This window comes from Passer montanus, unplaced genomic scaffold (genome assembly GCF_014805655.1).
Source record: "Passer montanus isolate IOZ18808 unplaced genomic scaffold, ASM1480565v1 scaffold93, whole genome shotgun sequence".
NCBI classification, from domain to species: Eukaryota; Metazoa; Chordata; class Aves; order Passeriformes; family Passeridae; genus Passer; species Passer montanus.
Window position 1 is genome coordinate 529,956 of NW_024374701.1, and position 16,541 is coordinate 546,496.

Sequence of the window (16,541 nt, forward strand, 5' to 3'; positions counted from 1 at the left end):
GGCTTTAAATGGAAGCAGGAAAGGAAAAGATGAAGAGCTGGGCTCATTTCAGAGCCCTCGCTGGGCCACGTTTGCCTCCCTGACAGGGAGGGGATGCAGCAGCTCCACTGGCTGAGTTATTTATAGAAATGTGGTTCATTACAGAAATTTATTTTGCAACAAAGTGGGAAAGGGCCCTCAGCAGCTCTGCTGGGCAGTGGGGGCTGGGAGGGGAGCAGGGCAGGGGGCAGAACCTGCTTCTCCCAGGAAAACTGCCAGAATTCCCAGCCCAGTCTGGCATGGAATGGGGCTGCTCCAGCCTGGAGAGGAGATGGAACAGGGGACATGGGGGGTGACAGTCACAGCCACCATCAGACAGCCCCTGGCACGTGGAATGGCTCCAAGCAGCACCATTTCCTAACCTGAACAATTCCAGCTGTAACTTAGCAACCTCACCTGGGTGAGAGCATCCCGCCAGGATCGTGGGGCCTGAGGAGAACCAGCCCTGCACTGATCCCCTCCCTTTGTTCCCAAATCTCAGCAGCAACTGCAGCTCCTGCTGGCCACGGAGCCACCCCCTTCCCGAGGCACTGGAAATCCCCTTTGTCACCCAGAGCCACAGATGAGATGAATTCATCCAAACGTGAGTCACCCCTTTCCACAGAAGTCCCACAGTGGTGGGGAACAACTCCTGCCACACCCCAGAGCTTGGGAGGAGCTGCAACTCGACCTCATCAAGCAAAAGCACTTGGGACAGTCTGTGATGTCTCAGCACAAATAAAAGTAGTAAATTATTGGTAATAAATTTATTTTTGATATTGATTTTTTTTTTACAGAGCTAAATGGAACATAGAAACAGCACCAAGCCATTGAAGTTTGTTCTACAAAACTGGGTTTAATACAAAAGGATGACAGCAATGCCTGACTCTGCGCTTCTGGACGGTTAAAAAAGCTCACCCAAACCCCACCAAGAGTTTAAAAAGGTTTAAGAACAGAGGCACCGGTGTTTGAGAGGATTTCTCTGGCAGCAGTGGTGATCTTGATACATGTGGAAGAATCAAATTTGCCTTTATTCCCAATTTATTGCAGTGCAAGGGGCTGGTCCTTGCCTAGAGCTGTTGAGTCTCCTGCCCAAACACCCACACCCAAAAATTTGGGGTAAGAGCCCCCTCCATGCAGGATATTCCCCATTTCATGGGAGTCTCCTGGTTTTGCTCCTGGAGAGCTCTGCTCCACCCCCGTGGGGAGAGGTGCAGGCTCTGCCAGGTGAGCAGGCACAAGGAGCACACCTGGAGTGGCATCCCCTGCCCAGGGCTGTGCCCTCAGCCAGCCCAGAGCCCAGGACAGGGGCAATCAGAGCATCCAGCCCCAGATGTCCTCAAGGAGAGCAACACCCAGGGGCTGCAGGGCTCAAATCACTGCTGGCTTCACTCTGCAGCTCCTCCTGCCCGAGGCCAGCAAAGGATTTGGGTCCTGCAGCCTCAGGAGCTGCTGCAGAGCCCTGGCAAGAGCAGAGCAGCAGCTCCTCTGCTGAGCCTGAACTGCCACACACTGGTGCCATTTCCTGGGAAACAAACACTCCTTCACTGGACAGAAAGAGAAGCTGAAGTAACCAAGTGATTACAGACACGAGATACGATGCAGCAGGGCTGGGACAGAGCCAGGCTGCTCCTGGGACCCGTCAGGGGCTGCAGGAACAGCGACAGTCCCAGAGCTGGCACCTCCCTGCTCTGACACAAACACAGACACTGCAGCTGCCCAGCTCCAACACGAGCACTGAGCCCTCCCAAAGCTGCTCTGAACAGCCACGGAGCAGAGCTGGGCTGCAGCCACAGCAAAGCGCCTTTAGAAGATTCCTATATCCTTTATTTTCCACCCAAATTCCCCACCAAGCCCCCCCAAAAATAAAAAAGCACACAGACTGCAGACTTAAAAGTGTAACAGGATCACAAACTCTCCTCCACCACCCCAGCCCAGCCCAAACCACCAAGGCACGTCAGGCTCCCCCCTCTCTCCAGGCCCACCTTCACCCAATTCCCCCCTCTCCCAATTTTGGATGGATGAAGCCAACACAAAACATTTTCTTTGCTGGGAAGCAGCAAGTGCTTCCTCGCTGTCTTTGCACTGATAAAAACAAATGCAAACAAAGACACGCCTGCAACTGCCACCCTAATGTTTCCATGGGAAATGTTATCTTTCAGTACATTCCCTGATGGACTCTGCCACCAGTTGGCCTTTGCAGAATTGAGGTCAAATTTTGCACCCCCAGGCTCTGGCAGCCCTCGAGAGGGGTGTGCAGTTATTCTTTGTTGTTTGCTTGCCACGGGAGCCAGGTCTCTGTGGAAGGCTCACTTTGGTGCAATCCCAGCTTCCCACCAGCTCAAGCCCATCTTCTTTCCAAGCCAGTATTGCCCTGAACGTGTGTGTTTGGAGAGTTTCAGCAGTTGAGAGCAAACAGAGCCGTGCAACCCCCAACCCTGGGCCAGGCCCTGCTCCTCCCACCAGCAGAGAGGGCCCCGAGGGCTGCACAGGGTCCACGTCCCACCCTGCTGCTCCTCCTGCTGCCCTCAGTGCTCCGAGTCCGACAGGTACGAGGGCTGAGTCCATCTCCACACCAGCATGTCCTCCCCTGCCACCCTGTGGGATTCTGTCTGGATCCGGGACTCGTTGGAGGCCAGGAAATCCACGGCTCTCTCCCACACCCTCTTCATCTTTTTTCTGCAAGGAACAGCAAGAAAAATAAATGAGAATCCCAAGCTCGTTGTGCTTCCGTGCCTACAGCAAGTGTGCCTGTGGATGTGGCTGCCTGCTGCTCCCTGTGCAGGCAGAAAAGGGCATCAAACAAAGCCTGGTTTAGAGATTTCAGACCAGGGCACGGCCACACAAATCCTGCCTGGGGGGAAGATGAGAGGTTCTGTCAGTGCCCTGAATTTCTGCCATCAATTTGTGCTGCAAAGGGACTCGATGAGCAAATCGCCCTCTCCTGTCCTGCACACAGAGATCTCAGCCAGGGGGACACCCTGATGTTCACCCCAGCTTTGGATCCAGCTGTCCTGAGCATCTCACACCCAGTGAGGCTCAAACAGCTGCAGTCATCCCTTGTAGGAAAAGGAACCCTGTTTCTGGTACAGAGGGAGGATGTTTAACACTTCACAGGAGGACAAAGCAGCTCCATTTAACCAAAACACAAGAAATAACCCTGCAGAAATGGAGCAAAGCACAAGGATCCAGCCCTCCAGCCCCACCACCCACAAAGCAATGACCTCAACCATAATATCTATTTGAGAAAAGCCCAAACCCAACTGAGAAAACACCAAACCCAACCCAAGAATGCCCCAAATCCAATCCGAGAATGCCCCAAACCCAATCATTTGACTCCAGTTCCCTTCCCAGCTCCACAAATCAAACTGGCCCTTTTCCAGGCACACAATCACTGCAGAAGAGCCCCAATATCCTGCTCAGTTCATGGGAACTGCTCTGGTCTGGAGAGCCAGGTAAGGTGGCTGGGAAAGGAGACAGCACCAGACACCCAGCAGATGGAGCAGAGGACACCTGAGGCTCCAGATCCAGGCAAACCAAACCCAGGTACTGCTGGACAGAACAAGGACAACACACCTGTGGCACTGCACAAGTGACCACACACCTGTGGCACTGCACCAAGTACCAGCCCTGGGGCTGGCACACTGATCTGTACCAGGCGCAGGCACAGCCTGAGCTCTGCCCAAGCCTTTCCCAACCCAAAGGCTCCAGCCTCGTCCTGCAGAGCAGCTCCAGGGATTGATTCTGGAGCTGTGCTGAATCCCATCCTGCTGCTTCCAGCCCCGCTGAGTGCCAGAGCAGCTCACCTGCTCTGAGGAGGGATCAGGCTGTCCCGGACGTGGAAGATGCCGACGTAGGGGTAACGCTCCAAATTCCGCTCCCATTCCTTGTAGTGGTCCTGGACAACAGCTGGAGGACAGAAGGACACTGCAGTGAGGGCTCAACCCTGCAGGAGCAGAGCAGGGCTCCCTGTGCTCCCACAGCTCCTACCTATGATCTTCTTCACCATGTCATACATGGCCTGTTCCTCCTCCTCCATCTTGCGCCAGCGATAGCGGAGGTAGAGCAGGATGCCCCAAAGGGTTATCAGACCTGGGAGAATGAAAACAAAGGGGGTTCAGGAACTGGCAGCTGTGTGCTTCATGGATGCTGTTTTAGGTCTCACACTGTGACCCAGGCTGCTTGGAACTGAATCCCAGTGATTCCTTTTGTTCCCCGGAGCAGCTGCACCCCAAAATCCCCTTGGTGCTGCCCCTGCTGCAGCACAGGAGCTCCTGTGGATGTGGAATGAGGTGGGAAAGCCTCAGCATGGAGCTGCCCTCAGGAAAGAAACCTCAGCACAACCACATGGCCCCAGGTCTGCAAATCCCAGAGGAGGCTTTGCCAGAGGCCTCCCCTACAAGGATCACTCTGCAAGACTGTCAGGTTTCAGTGCTCCATGGAGAGCTGCTGGACAGGGAAATAAAGCCTAGGGCTCCAGAGGCAGCCCAAAATGCAGGAGATGTGTATGGAAGGTTTAGCACTTACAATGCCCCCAGTAGGACTTCAGTGTCTGCAATAAACAGAAGTGTCCCTTGTCACCCCCTCCCTGTCAGGCTGGATTAGAAACTCCTGCAGTCACACAGCTCTCGTTATCACCTCGCTGGGTAAAACCCCTGTCTCAGCTGAGGCGTGACAGACTATTCCAATAAAACCTCCAACCCTGAAATGCTACAAGTCATTATTAAAGAGGCTGGAGGACTTGGGAGCTCAGAGCAAGAAAAACTGACTCCTTAAGGTAAGTTAACACACTTATTCTGCAGCCCATAATAACGGGCACTTGAGGAATACCCAGAGAGCTCATCAGCTGCCTGATTTAAAGCAACTTTTAAGCACTCACAGCACAAGAGGAGGGCTGTGGGTCTCCTGTGCTGCCAGAACAAAGGTTAATTAGACATTAACTCGTCAGCAGATTTATTTCACCTCTGTTAGGTGTTTCCTATGGCTGAGCAATGTGTGATCACAGGGCCCCCAGAGCCACTTACTCCAGAAGAACAGGAACAGGTTCATGATGGCCGTGACCACGGCCCGGCGGAAGCGGCAGCCCAGCCCCATCTGGGGGTGGGCAGATTCCAGGCAGAACACTTCCTCCACGCTGGAAACAGGCTCTGACAGGTCCCTGCCTTTCAACCTGATGGCAAGAGGAAGAAAATCTCACTGAAGAGAGCAGGCTGCAACTGCAGTCTTTAATCAAGGCCGGGAGAACAAGCAGACTGCGGATGCAGCTGCTCGCAGGAAATGCCCCCACAGCCAGGCATTCCTCCTGCCAGAACATTTGGGATTGACTGCTTAGGCAGGGCTGGATGTGGCTCCAGGAAGGCAGTGGGGCTGCAGCTCCCACTGGCACGCTGAGCATCCCTGCACTGCCTCTCTGACAGCCCCTCTCAGCGTGCACAAGATTGAACTCAGAATTGGATTCCCACCTCCCAGCACGGAGATGGAAACGTTCCCTGAGTCAGAGTCACTGCTCAGCCCCAGCAGTGGGAGCTGGGGGACCCAGCCTGGGAGCAGCAGCAGCTCAAAGAGTGGCAGAGCACCAGCACAGAGCCCTCAGCTCCCCTCCCTGCAGCTCTGCTGCTCCCAAGCCCAGCTCACTCCTCACTGAGCCATTCCCAGAGCACACAGCCACTGAGGGGTCCAAGGCACAGCCAGCAGATCCAGGGGATCTGGAACAAAGGGGTGTTAAAAAACATTTTTTAAGCTCCTAATTATGAACAGCCCATTAGACAAAGAGGTTTGCTCAATTTACAGGTGTTCAGCTCATGAACTGCAGAGAGCTGGGCCTGTTCTGGGTTCTGCAGGAGCTGCAGCACACCTTGTTTTGTTGTTCCCCACCCCTTGTCTTATTTACAACCCAAATTCCACAGAAACATTTAAAACATGCAGCAGAAAGCTCATTTTCAGTCCTGCCTCTCAGACTAGCAACTAAAAAATAATCTCATGTAGCTAAAAATGCCAGGGGCAGGGATTTGGGGATGCTGCCACACCAGCTCCGGGGAAGCAGAGCTGTTTGGGGACCAGCCAGCAGAGCAGCTAATTAACAAAATAAAAAGTGGGAGGATATTGTATCCCACAGCTTCTGACTGGCAATGTGCTGGAGTATAAAAACACAACATTTGAAAACTCTGCATCCCAGCCCACCCACAAATGCAGCCCTGCCCCTGAGGAAGCCGTGCCCCGTCCTGGGAATTTGCAGAGCCCAGGAATCAAAGCAGCAGACGCCGTCTGATCCGTGGATCACAGCAGCAGCTGCAGGAATATTTAAGAGCAAATGGAGCAGTGGGAATTCCAACAAGCTTGCCCACCAACCCCAGCACCACGACTGCTGCAATTCACTTAATCAGAGACACATTTAGCAACGTGAAAATGCAAACAACTGTTAAGGCTTTGGAGTCAGAGCAGGCTGGAGGCAGCCCACGCTTCCCAGAGGAAGGTGATGATGGCTGCTGACTCTGGGAAAAGTGACCTCGTGGGCAAGTTAAGGAAGAGCTGTAGGCACAGGACTATGGGCAGGACCCAGGACCACTCCACAGGAGGCACAACACAACCACTGATGGCCACAAGCAGCTCCATCTCACTGCAACACATCCCTGGACACAGTGTCCCACAGCCTGGGCTGGAATGAGACTCCTGGAGGGAGCCCAGCTCCCACCCTGCTGCAGGCTGTGCTTTTCCTTTGGAAGTTTGCCCAGCAAGCTCAGCCACAGCCCATCCCAGCCCACCTGCTGCAGCCCAACGAGCTCTGGGAGCTGAAGGGCACCACTGACCCTGTCAAATTCCACCCCAGCCAACACCCAGATGCCCAACTTTGACACAGTGGGCTCCTGCCCACCCAATTCCCAAATCCTTGTGGCTGCTGGGTATCAGCAGATCCCCAACTTTGACACAGTGGGCTCCTGCCCACCCAATTCCCAAATCCCTGTTGTTGTTCACTCTCAGCAGATCCCTAACTTTGACACGGGGGGGTTTCTGCTCACCAAATTCCCAAATCCTTGTTGCTGTTCAGTATCCAGTGCAGGGCAGCTTCAAACTTCTGTGAGGAACTGCCAGTTACATTCTGTGCAAAGGAAGCCATAAGAAGATTAGCCCTCCATTCATTTAAGATACTGACCAACATGATTTCATTACAGCAGTGGGAGAATTCATTCCACAGGGGCTGTCCCCAGGTTAATTCTTATCAGGATTCTGCAAACTGGAAGGGGGAGAACTAAGCCTGAAGGTCTGGCTGGCCTGAAGTCTTCTGGCTGGGGAGATGATGCATGAAGCACTGTGTGAAATAACACCATCCCAGACTGTTAGGGCTAACCACTAAATACAACATAATCTTACTGACAGGTTACCAGGAAAGAAATGGAATGCTGGATCAGAGCAGTCTGTCTCCTGACACTCTGCAGCAGAGAAAAATCCTTCTTCTGCCCAGCCCTCAATCCAGGGAAATTTCTGGTTGCACAAGACTGATGGCTCCAGTGAAACAACAAACCATTAAGATTTACAGGGGGTGAAATCAGAGATGGAGGAGAAAATGATTTTCAAAAGAACTGCTGAGAACAGGACTGGCCAAAGGGGAAGTGAGAGATATGGGAGAGAATCAAAGCAGGATGAGGAAGCAAAATGGATGGTGAATTGTTTTAGTGTCTATTATTTATTGCTTTATAAGAGACTTAAGCACTGGGTTGTAACAAAACTGCTCAGAGCCCACTCACCAGCACGTGATCCTTCACCTCACTAACCCAAATGCATTTGCTTTTTAGGTTCTCAGGGTTTCCACATTCAAAATTACCTGGTAAGAGAAGTCAAATAGAAAAATCATGTTTGTGAAAATAGCCTTTGAACAGCTCAGAACCAGGCTCTGAATGTACACCAAGAAATGCTCTCCTTTCCAATCAGCCCCAGCCCTGAGCAAAATGATTCCAGGGTGAGATTTATATTGCAGGCAGATCAGATGACTATTAATAAAATGCTCAGCCACTGCACAGAGGTTGGATAAGGGCAATCAAACCTCTCACTTCAGAGCTGCTGCTGGATAAGGGCAATCAAAGCTGACACTTCAGAGCTGCTGAACACACAATGAGGGGGAAAGTATTGCTCCTGCCCCTTGCAGAGCACAGAGCCACAGCTGCCAACAGGTATCAGGTGTGGAGCTAATGATCAGTGTTCAAAAAGCCTCCAAGGAGCTGAAACCGCAGCTCTGCCTCCAACCCAGGCAGAGAAATGCTGGCAAGGCACTAAATCCTCTAAATCTTGCCTCACCAAGTTGACTAAACAAATGTGCTAAGTAAATCTGGTGAAATCCGAAGTCAGATTTGAAAAGATTTAGGAATTCTGTGCAGCTTCAGTATCCAAAGGTTTCAGCCTTGAGGTCTGAAATGCAGAAAATGGAACTGAAACCCTTTTACTGATTACCACTGCAGTGAATCTTGCTGAACAAGTCCCTGCTCATACAGTGGATTTCTAGCAGCCTACTCATCCCAAAATACCAGTGATGGGCTGCATTTACTCCTGGAGTAGGGACTGTGCTGGGTCAGCTCCTCATCTCAGAGAGCCTGTCCCACTCTGTGGTGAGGAAACGGAGAGGCACTCACACATCTGTCGTCACATTTCAGCAGAAATGACAATTTCTTAGAGCACTTCATGTGTAAGAACACATCAGTTTACACTCCTGCCTCTATCCTGAAGACAATTTCAAGCTGTTGGTAGAAAAGAATAACAAACCCAACCAATCCTACCTGAAACTCCCAACACTTCAAGTACAAACAAGGCTCACTCACCCAGGCAGGGTGACAGGAGTGCATTAGCCAAGCACCACTCAGAATAAAAATAAACCCAACTTTCTCTGTTTTCCTATTCCCTGCCTGCCTCAGAAGTCCTCAAAGGGAACTGCCTGTTCCATAAGCCCCTGCAGAGTGGGATAGAAGTGAGCAGGAGCTGGGAGAGGCAGCTCCTGCAGGCCCAGCAGGGAGGGGATGTGCTGGCACTCACCTGCCTGCACGGACAGGTAACTGTAGAGCTCGTGCAGCATGGCCATGATCACGTCCTTGTGCTTGGCCTGGCAGAACTGCAGGGCACAGACAGGGACAGGGACACACATCAGCATGGCACGGGGACAGTGGGAGTGCAGCTCCAGCCTCCAGAACCACAGCACTGGAGCCTGGCTCAGTCCTGCACCACCAGCTCCAGCCACATCTCCTGAGCAGGGGAATGTTCCAGGCACAAGTGACCCTGAGCATCTTCTGCCCAGAGGAACTGGGTGAGTTTTAAGGTCCCTTCCAGCCCAAACCATCCCAAACCTGAGATTCTGGGGTTCTATGAAGTGCCACCAAACCAGAGCCCAGCCTTGGACCCACCAGAGATGGATCCATCACCTCCAGAACTTCCCAGCACACCAGGACTTCAGAATCCAACACAAAACCTTCTCCCTCCTAATCATGGAATGTTTGGTTGGAAGGGACCTTTAAAGCTCACCCAGTTCCATCCCTGACAGCTTCCCCTATCCCAGGTTGCTCCACGCCCTGTCCAGCCTGGCCTTGGGCACTTCCAGGGATGGGGCAGCCACAGCTGCTCTGGGAATTCCATCCCAGCCCCTCCCCGCCCTCCCAGGGAAGGATTTATTCCCAATATCCCATCCAAAGCAGCACATGGAATCCTGGGATGGATTGGGGTGGAAAGGATTATCCAATCTCATGGGCAGGGACATGTGCCACTATCCCAGGGTGCCACTTTATCCACCATCCAACCTGGCCCTGGGCACTTCCAGGGATGGGGCAGCCCCAGCTTTTCCAAAAATCCATCCTGACAGAGGGAGCAGGGCTGTGCAGGCACTCCACAGTGGAGCTCAGGGAATTAGCTGGATTAAATCTTACACTGTTAAAGCTGAAAACAGTTTTATTGCAAACCAATACCTCTGCTGGTACAACTGTTAAAAAAGAAATTGATTCGCATAATTGGGAATTTAAATTTTTATCTTTCAGAGTCTCATACACACTCCTAACTTCATCTGGCCCATTAATTTCAACTCATCAAGTCCCAATTTTTCTGTAAAACGATAGAACTAATCATTTTACAGTGATAGAGTGTTATGGGTGGAATAGACTACCTGGAATAATCACTGTTCTGTGAGAGCTCACAAGATCGAGGATAAATAAATAAATGCTTACATCATCCGTTCTTTTGTCACAATCCACAGGCAAGAGATTAACTAGGAGAGAGAAGAGGGTGAGTTAGCTGGCTGCAAACAAGAGCTTTGATCAAGAAAATAATTATCTTTTTAAAAGCAGGCTCAACTTAAAGCCTGGTTCTGCTGTTGTTCATCTCCCCCTGGCAGCAACTGGAGATGCAAAGAGCCCCTCCAGGAGGTGATTTGGGAGCAGCCCTGAGGAAAACCACAGCAGTGATGGAGCTGATTCATGTGTTCAGCTGGGGACTGGAAACTGGGGCTGGATGTTTGAACAGCTCCTCTTTGAGGAGAAGCTTCACGCTGATCTTTACACTCTTGCTGCCCACCAGGGTCACCTGAAATATCCCAGCACAGCCAGGAGGGAAATGAAGCTCCTGGAGGGATGATTGCAGCTCTGGGCCCTGCAGGGCTTGGACAGCTCCTGGCACTTGTGGCACAGCCCAGCCCCAGGGCTGGCACAGCTCAAACCTGGGCAGCATTCCTGCCTCCAGAGCTCCTGTCACAGCTGAAACAGGACAGTCCAGTGACAATGGGCACTTTTAGCCTGGCTTTGGGAATGCAGCAGCTTTCCCAGCCCACACCAAGGGCACAGCATGCCCAGGACCAGCACCCTCCCAAAACAGCCCCCAAACCCTTCTTTGTTCTGCTCAATGCCTGAAAAATCCCCATTTCCAACTGTTCCAGCTGGGGAACTCTGCCTTAAAAACCAGTTGCTGGAGAAACCCCTTTTCAATTCTCATGGAAGAGAGTGTCACACACTCTGCCACACCTGAAGTGCTGAATGGACCTGCTGCATTCCCCCCTCGGACAGAATAAAGGCTGGGAAGGGCAGTGCTGGCAGAGGGAACATCAAAAACACACCCCAGGTACTACACAGACATCGTGTCACACCATAAAATCCATCCTTGGCCCAGCAGGAATGGCACTCCACATAAACCCCATGGTTCTCAGGGACTGAAGGCCAAACTCGTTTGGAAAAAGCAAACTTTTGATTTGCTTCCCATGACTAACAAGGTTCCCCATAGGAAAGGGGAGATGGGAAAAAGGACAGAAAGATGTCAGGTCATGGCAATGAGAATGATAAACGTGATGGGGATGGAAGCAATAAAGGGAAAGCAGGAAGACAGGTGAGGAACGAATTTTAAGCGAGAATTAAACCAGCGCACGTACAGCTCTCCTCTCTGCCGTCCAGCCAGCCTGACCCAGCCATCTTCACCGCCAGGATGCCCAGAAAAATCAGCAGCAGCACCAAGCTGGCGAGGCACAGGAACTGGGACAGGTAATACTCCAGGCCCTTCCCCTTGCCCTCCGGCTGCTGCCGGGGCGCCGAGCGCAGCAGGGCGGAGCGGGGGGTCACCCCGTGCCCCCCATCGCTGGCCGCCCGCCACGGGAAGCGCCGGATCAGCCCCCCAGCCCTGCTGCCCGCACCCCGCTCCGCCTCCTTCCCACCGCTGGAAGCCAGCTCCTCCTTCCCTCTCCTGAACAGGCTGCTGAACCTGCCGGGGGCGGCCGAGGAGCCCCACTGGGTGCTGGGGGTCACCTCGCTCTCCCGTCTCCACCAGCTGTTGGAGGAGAGCCCCCTCCTGTCCCCCGCCGTGTCCCAGGCAGCCCGGGAGCTCTGTGCCCCAACTCCCGCTGTCCCCCAGAGGCTCCTGGATTTCTCCTCGCTGGGAAGGGGTTTGGAGCCCGCCGAGGAGCCCCAGTAGGGTGTGGAGCTCAGCCCCCCAACCCCATCCAAGCCCGAGCCCGCCCGGCTGCCGAGCCCCCCGCTCCTCTCTGCTGAGGGGCTCCACTGGGACGTGGAGTTCGAGCCCCGGACCCTGTCCAGGGTGGGTCCCAGGCCGCTGCTGAGCCCCCCACTCCTCTCTGAGGCGCCCCACTGCAGTGAGGAGCCCCGGAAGCCATCCAGGGTGGCACTGAGGCCCCGGCCGTGCTCTGGCACATCTCTGGATGTCTCCCAGCGGGACGCGGAGCTCAGCGCCCCGGCCCTGTCCGCCCCAAGGCCCCCGCTCCTCTCTATGGACGTGTCCCACTGCGAGGGGGAGCTCAGCGCCCCGTGCCCGCCCAGGGGCGCCCCCAGCCCACCGCCGCCTCTCTCCACAGTGGTCCCCCACTGCTCCGAAGGGCTCAGCCTCCCGAGGCTGTCCCGGGAAGGGCCGCCCTCAACCCTGACGCCTCCGCCCCGGCCCGGCGGGGACCCCCGGGGGTCCCCCCAGGCCTGCCCGCCGCTTTCCCCCGACGTCCCCCAGCGGGACGCGGGCGGCCGCCCCACTTCCTCCTCCTCTTCCTCCTCCTCGTCCTCCTCCTCACTCTCGCGGGCGGCCCCGCCGGTGAAGCCGGAGCGCTGCCGCGAGGGCGAGGCCTGCGGCGGCCCGGCGGCGGAGCGGCCCGGGCTGGGCGGCGCGGTGCGGCCGCTGCGCCGCGCCGCCGCCACCTCGGCCCGCAGGCAGCCCAGCTTCTTGATGTAGACCTTGCGGGTGGTGGCGGTGATGGGCCCCGGGCGGTAGCCGAGCGCCAGCAGCTCCTTGCGGAGCTCCGCGTCCGTCAGCTCCGCCATGGCCGCGCCAGGCCCCGCCGGAAGCGCCCCGCGGGCGGGAAGCGACGCCGCCATCTTGGGAGGGGCCCCGCGCGCCCCTGGCGCCGCCATGTTGGGAAGGGCGCGGGGCGTGTGGAGAAAGGGCGCGGGGGGCGGGCGCCATGTTGGGAAGGTCGAGGGGTGCGGGCTCGGTGCCCTGAGGGAGCGGCAGCTCCCGCTCCGCTGCTCGCTCAGGACCGGCGAAAAGCGGGAGAAACGCGGAAAGCAAAAGGCGAAAGCTGCCTCATGTGCGCGACGAGCCGCTGTCGATGATGGGTTGTCCCCCATCGCTGTGTGGGGCTGCTCCTGGCGCAGCTCCTGCCTCACCCACCCTGATGTTCTGACATTTTTAGGGCCATTCTCCCAAAAAACGTCCCTTTCCCAGCCACCTGCCACCCCCGCACGCGTTTCCATCATCGCTGCCCACTTGCTGAGCTCTGCCAGAACCTCAGGCAGGACCAGGATCCAGATCCGTGAAATATTTCCTGGGAAGGGGGGTCCGTCCACACCCCACACCTAAAACAGCAAACCCAAGCGTTGACTTGTAAATTTATTTTGGCACAGCTGTGATGAACAGTAATTGCTTTTTCTTGCTGCCGCCGCTAAAGAAAGCGATGAAAGCGGCTGAAATACGGTGGCGTCATGTCGGAATTTAATTAAAGGTAATGGAGCGGTGGTGCTGAAGGTGCTGAGGGCTGGCTGCGTGCCACGGTGTGGTGATGGATGTGTGACACTGGGGTGGGGACATGCCGTGCTCCCTCAGGAATGGCACCTGTGGGGAGAGGGAGGCTCCAGAGGAGCACGAAGCTGAAAGAGCTGAGCTGTGCCTTCCCGACATAAATCACAGAATCCCAGAGTCAGTGAGGCTGGGAAATCCCTGCAACACCATCGAGCCCAAGCTGTGACCAATCCCCACCCGAGTGCCATGTCCGGTCTTCCTTGGACACCCCAGGGATGGGGACTCCAAACCTCCCTGAGCAGCCCCTTGCGATACTAACAACCCTTTCCATGGAGAAATTCCTCCTGATGTCCAACCTGAGCCTCGCCTGTCTCTTGTCCTGTCACTAATCCTTCTTTCAGGAACCCTCTTCCTTAGCAGGTCCCCAAAGCTCACTTCACTCTTCCCAATTTATCCAAGAAAGCAGCAACAAGATGCTGAGATTTGTTTGTCAGGTTGGCAACAGCAAATGCATCCTCAGCAGAGGCCAGGGAGCCCATTAAAAGAGCAAACTCAGCTGTGCTGGGGAGTGTGAAGGCGCTAAGCTGAGCTTCCTCGGTGCTCCTCTGCCAGCTCATGATGTGGAGAGGGGTCTAATGTAAATAAAAAATTCCAATTTGCTCCTATCACACAGATCCTGTGAGCGCACAGCTCTCATTTTGCAGAAGCTCTGCCTGGGCACGCAGCTGCACGCTGGCTGAGCCGGTGCAAATCTGGGAATTAAATGAACTCACCTTTTTCTGGAGAAAACAGCAACGAAAGCCCAAACCCATCCTTTCAACTTTTGATTCTGCCCATTATGGAAATTACCCCAGGCCCAACAGCCCCATTGCACAATCTTTGGAGGGGAAGACATGGGATTGGTGTTGGACAACTGGAGGATGGGGAAAACCTGTGATTCCTCCTCAGAAGGAGGTTGGCAGCACCAAAGCTCAGCAGGATCAGGTGCCTATTCTTTGTGGCGAGAAATCCACGACCCCTTTCCCTTCCTCCCTGTGGGAGAATCCCTGCCTTCCCTGGAAGGCATTTGGCCCCAACAAGGAAGGCAGCAGGAACAGAAGTGTCAGACCCTATATCCCCATGGGCAATCTTTGTTCCCATCCCCTGCCCACAGTGCCAATGCTGAATTTGACAGTGGATTTTCTATTTTTGCAGCCCCTCCATCATCCTCGTAGCTCTGGGAGCACCAAGCGGTGCCGAGGCTGCAGATGGGCTCGGCAAAAAGCGTTTCTTGGCTGGAAACCGCCGGAGCTGGCTGTGGGAAGCTGGGAGAGCACGGAGGGACAGCCTCCACCTTCCCTGCGAGCCCAGAAGCTGCCTCAGAGCTGCTGGCAGCAGCTCTGATGCCAGAGGAGCAGACGCGCCGCGCCGGCTGCTCCGGTTCTGGCAGCCTGGGGACAGGGCTGGTGTGAGCAGAGCCCTGGGAACGGATCCGTGCCGGAGCAGGGAATGGCTGCGCCCCAAACCCGCAGCTGAGCCCTTCCACCGCTGACTGATGGGCTGCTGAAACCCCGAGTCCCCCCCTCCTCCTTGTCCGTGGCTGTTGGGTGACTGCCCTGCACATGGCACCCAGGGAAGTGCCAGGGCTGTCTTGGGAGCCGACTGTGCCCGTTTGTCACCCTGTCACTCACAGCCACAGCACAGGTGTGACCCAGGAGCCCTCACCCGCCTGCCCGTCCTGAGGAAGTCAGAGGTGACTCCATTCCCTTCCCTCCTCCTTGCCCCAACTATTGGGCTGCTCATCCCACCATGAAATTCTTGTTTGGTTTCTTCCTGCCTGTCTGCAGGTGTGACCTGGGTGCTGCTGGCTGCCAAAGCACCTTCCAGGGCAGGGGAAAATGGAGATCTGTCCTGAAACCTGGAGAACACTTCTTTCTTACCCAAAACCAGAGCCCTGACAGCCTGGAGGGCGCTGGTTGGGGTCCCTCCATCTCTTTCCAGTGGAAATGTTTCTGCTTCTCCTTCTCAGGCCGCTGAGGGTGGAAGGAATTTACTCCCAAAAGTTGAAGATATACTTTGGTGCTTGTTTGGACACCACAGTTGGTGCTGCAAGACAGGACAAGGGTTCCTGTGGTCTCTGTCACAATCAGCCATTACATCCTGAGCTCATTTATAACTGGGATGAGCCACTGGAAAATCCATGGTGGGGGTCACAGCTGGTCCTTGCTGATGCAGCTTGTGTGGGTCCAAGGGTAAGAGCAGAGTCCTACTGATGGATCTCCCTCTGGAATTTTCCACAGCGTCAGCCCCCCCATCACCCCAGTGGGAAATGGTCCAGGGAGCAAATCCAAGAGGCTCATGTTCACTTTGTTTCCATCACTGGAAAACTTTCCTTCCTGGATGGCACAGGGGAGGTGTTGGCCTGAAAAATGATGGGAGGGAAGGAGCTGGGAAAGGACACCCTGAAGGGACAGCTCTGATCCACAGTGGAGATTATGGAGGGGGTCTGGGGGCATTTTACCCTTCGAGGGGGAATTCTCCTTTGTTTTCATGTGGCAAAATCAAACCTGGAATAAAGATTTGGATGTCTGTGAAGTAACAAGGCAAGAGGTGCCCCCTGAAGTGAACAAGACTCTGACCTTGCTGCACACTGGCGTAAATGTGGCACAGCTCCTCCTGTGATTGCCATGCCAGCTCTTCCATGGATATCACCCCTCTGCAGATGGAGCTCCTGCAGCCCAGACTGCTCTCACTCCCAGCCTAATGGAATGTGTTATTTCCCATCTCCCTCCCACTCAGAGTCATTACAGAGCTTCCACAGCTCACACAGCCTCAGCATTACTGGGAGCTTCCTGGAGCTGCTCAGTCCCTGGACAAGGAGCGTGCCTCTGGATCAAACATTAGAGCTGGAATCCACTGCATGCTGCCTGTTCCATTACCCATTGGGAGCCTTCTCCTCTCCCCAGGGCTGCTTACGGCACAGTGCTCCGAGGGGTGTTGTTCCAGCACAAACAGAGCTCTTGGAATGAGCTCAGCGAGAACAGAACTCCTGTTAGGTTGGGAGGATAAAATTGGAT

The 16,541-nt window shown here is 54.7% G+C and overlaps 1 protein-coding gene across 1 annotated transcript; it reads right to left on the bottom strand.

The window, feature by feature from the left end:
* Window positions 1-770: 770 nt before the first annotated feature.
* LEMD2 (LEM domain nuclear envelope protein 2) lies at window positions 771-12,823 on the bottom strand. The gene is made up of 9 exons (XM_039695805.1): window positions 11,402-12,823; window positions 10,212-10,252; window positions 9,037-9,112; window positions 7,761-7,837; window positions 7,035-7,114; window positions 5,043-5,188; window positions 4,009-4,110; window positions 3,825-3,927; window positions 771-2,697 (listed from the first exon to the last, which is right to left on the bottom strand). The coding sequence occupies exons 1-9, from the start codon at window positions 12,786-12,788 to the stop codon at window positions 2,547-2,549; spliced, it is 2,163 nt and encodes a 720-aa protein (XP_039551739.1). The 5' UTR covers window positions 12,789-12,823; the 3' UTR covers window positions 771-2,546.
* Window positions 12,824-16,541: the final 3,718 nt, after the last annotated feature.

Coding starts and splice junctions, on each gene's coding strand:
- LEMD2 (XM_039695805.1), bottom strand. CDS start 12,788: ATGGCGGAGCTGACGGACGCGGAGCTCCGCAAGGAGCTGCTGGCGCTC. Junction 7,115..7,760: donor AGGTGAAGGATCACGTGCTG/GTGAGTGGGCTC, acceptor TCCTTTGCACAG/AATGTAACTGGCAGTTCCTC. Junction 4,111..5,042: donor CCTGTTCCTGTTCTTCTGGA/GTAAGTGGCTCT, acceptor TCATTCTCCCAG/GTCTGATAACCCTTTGGGGC.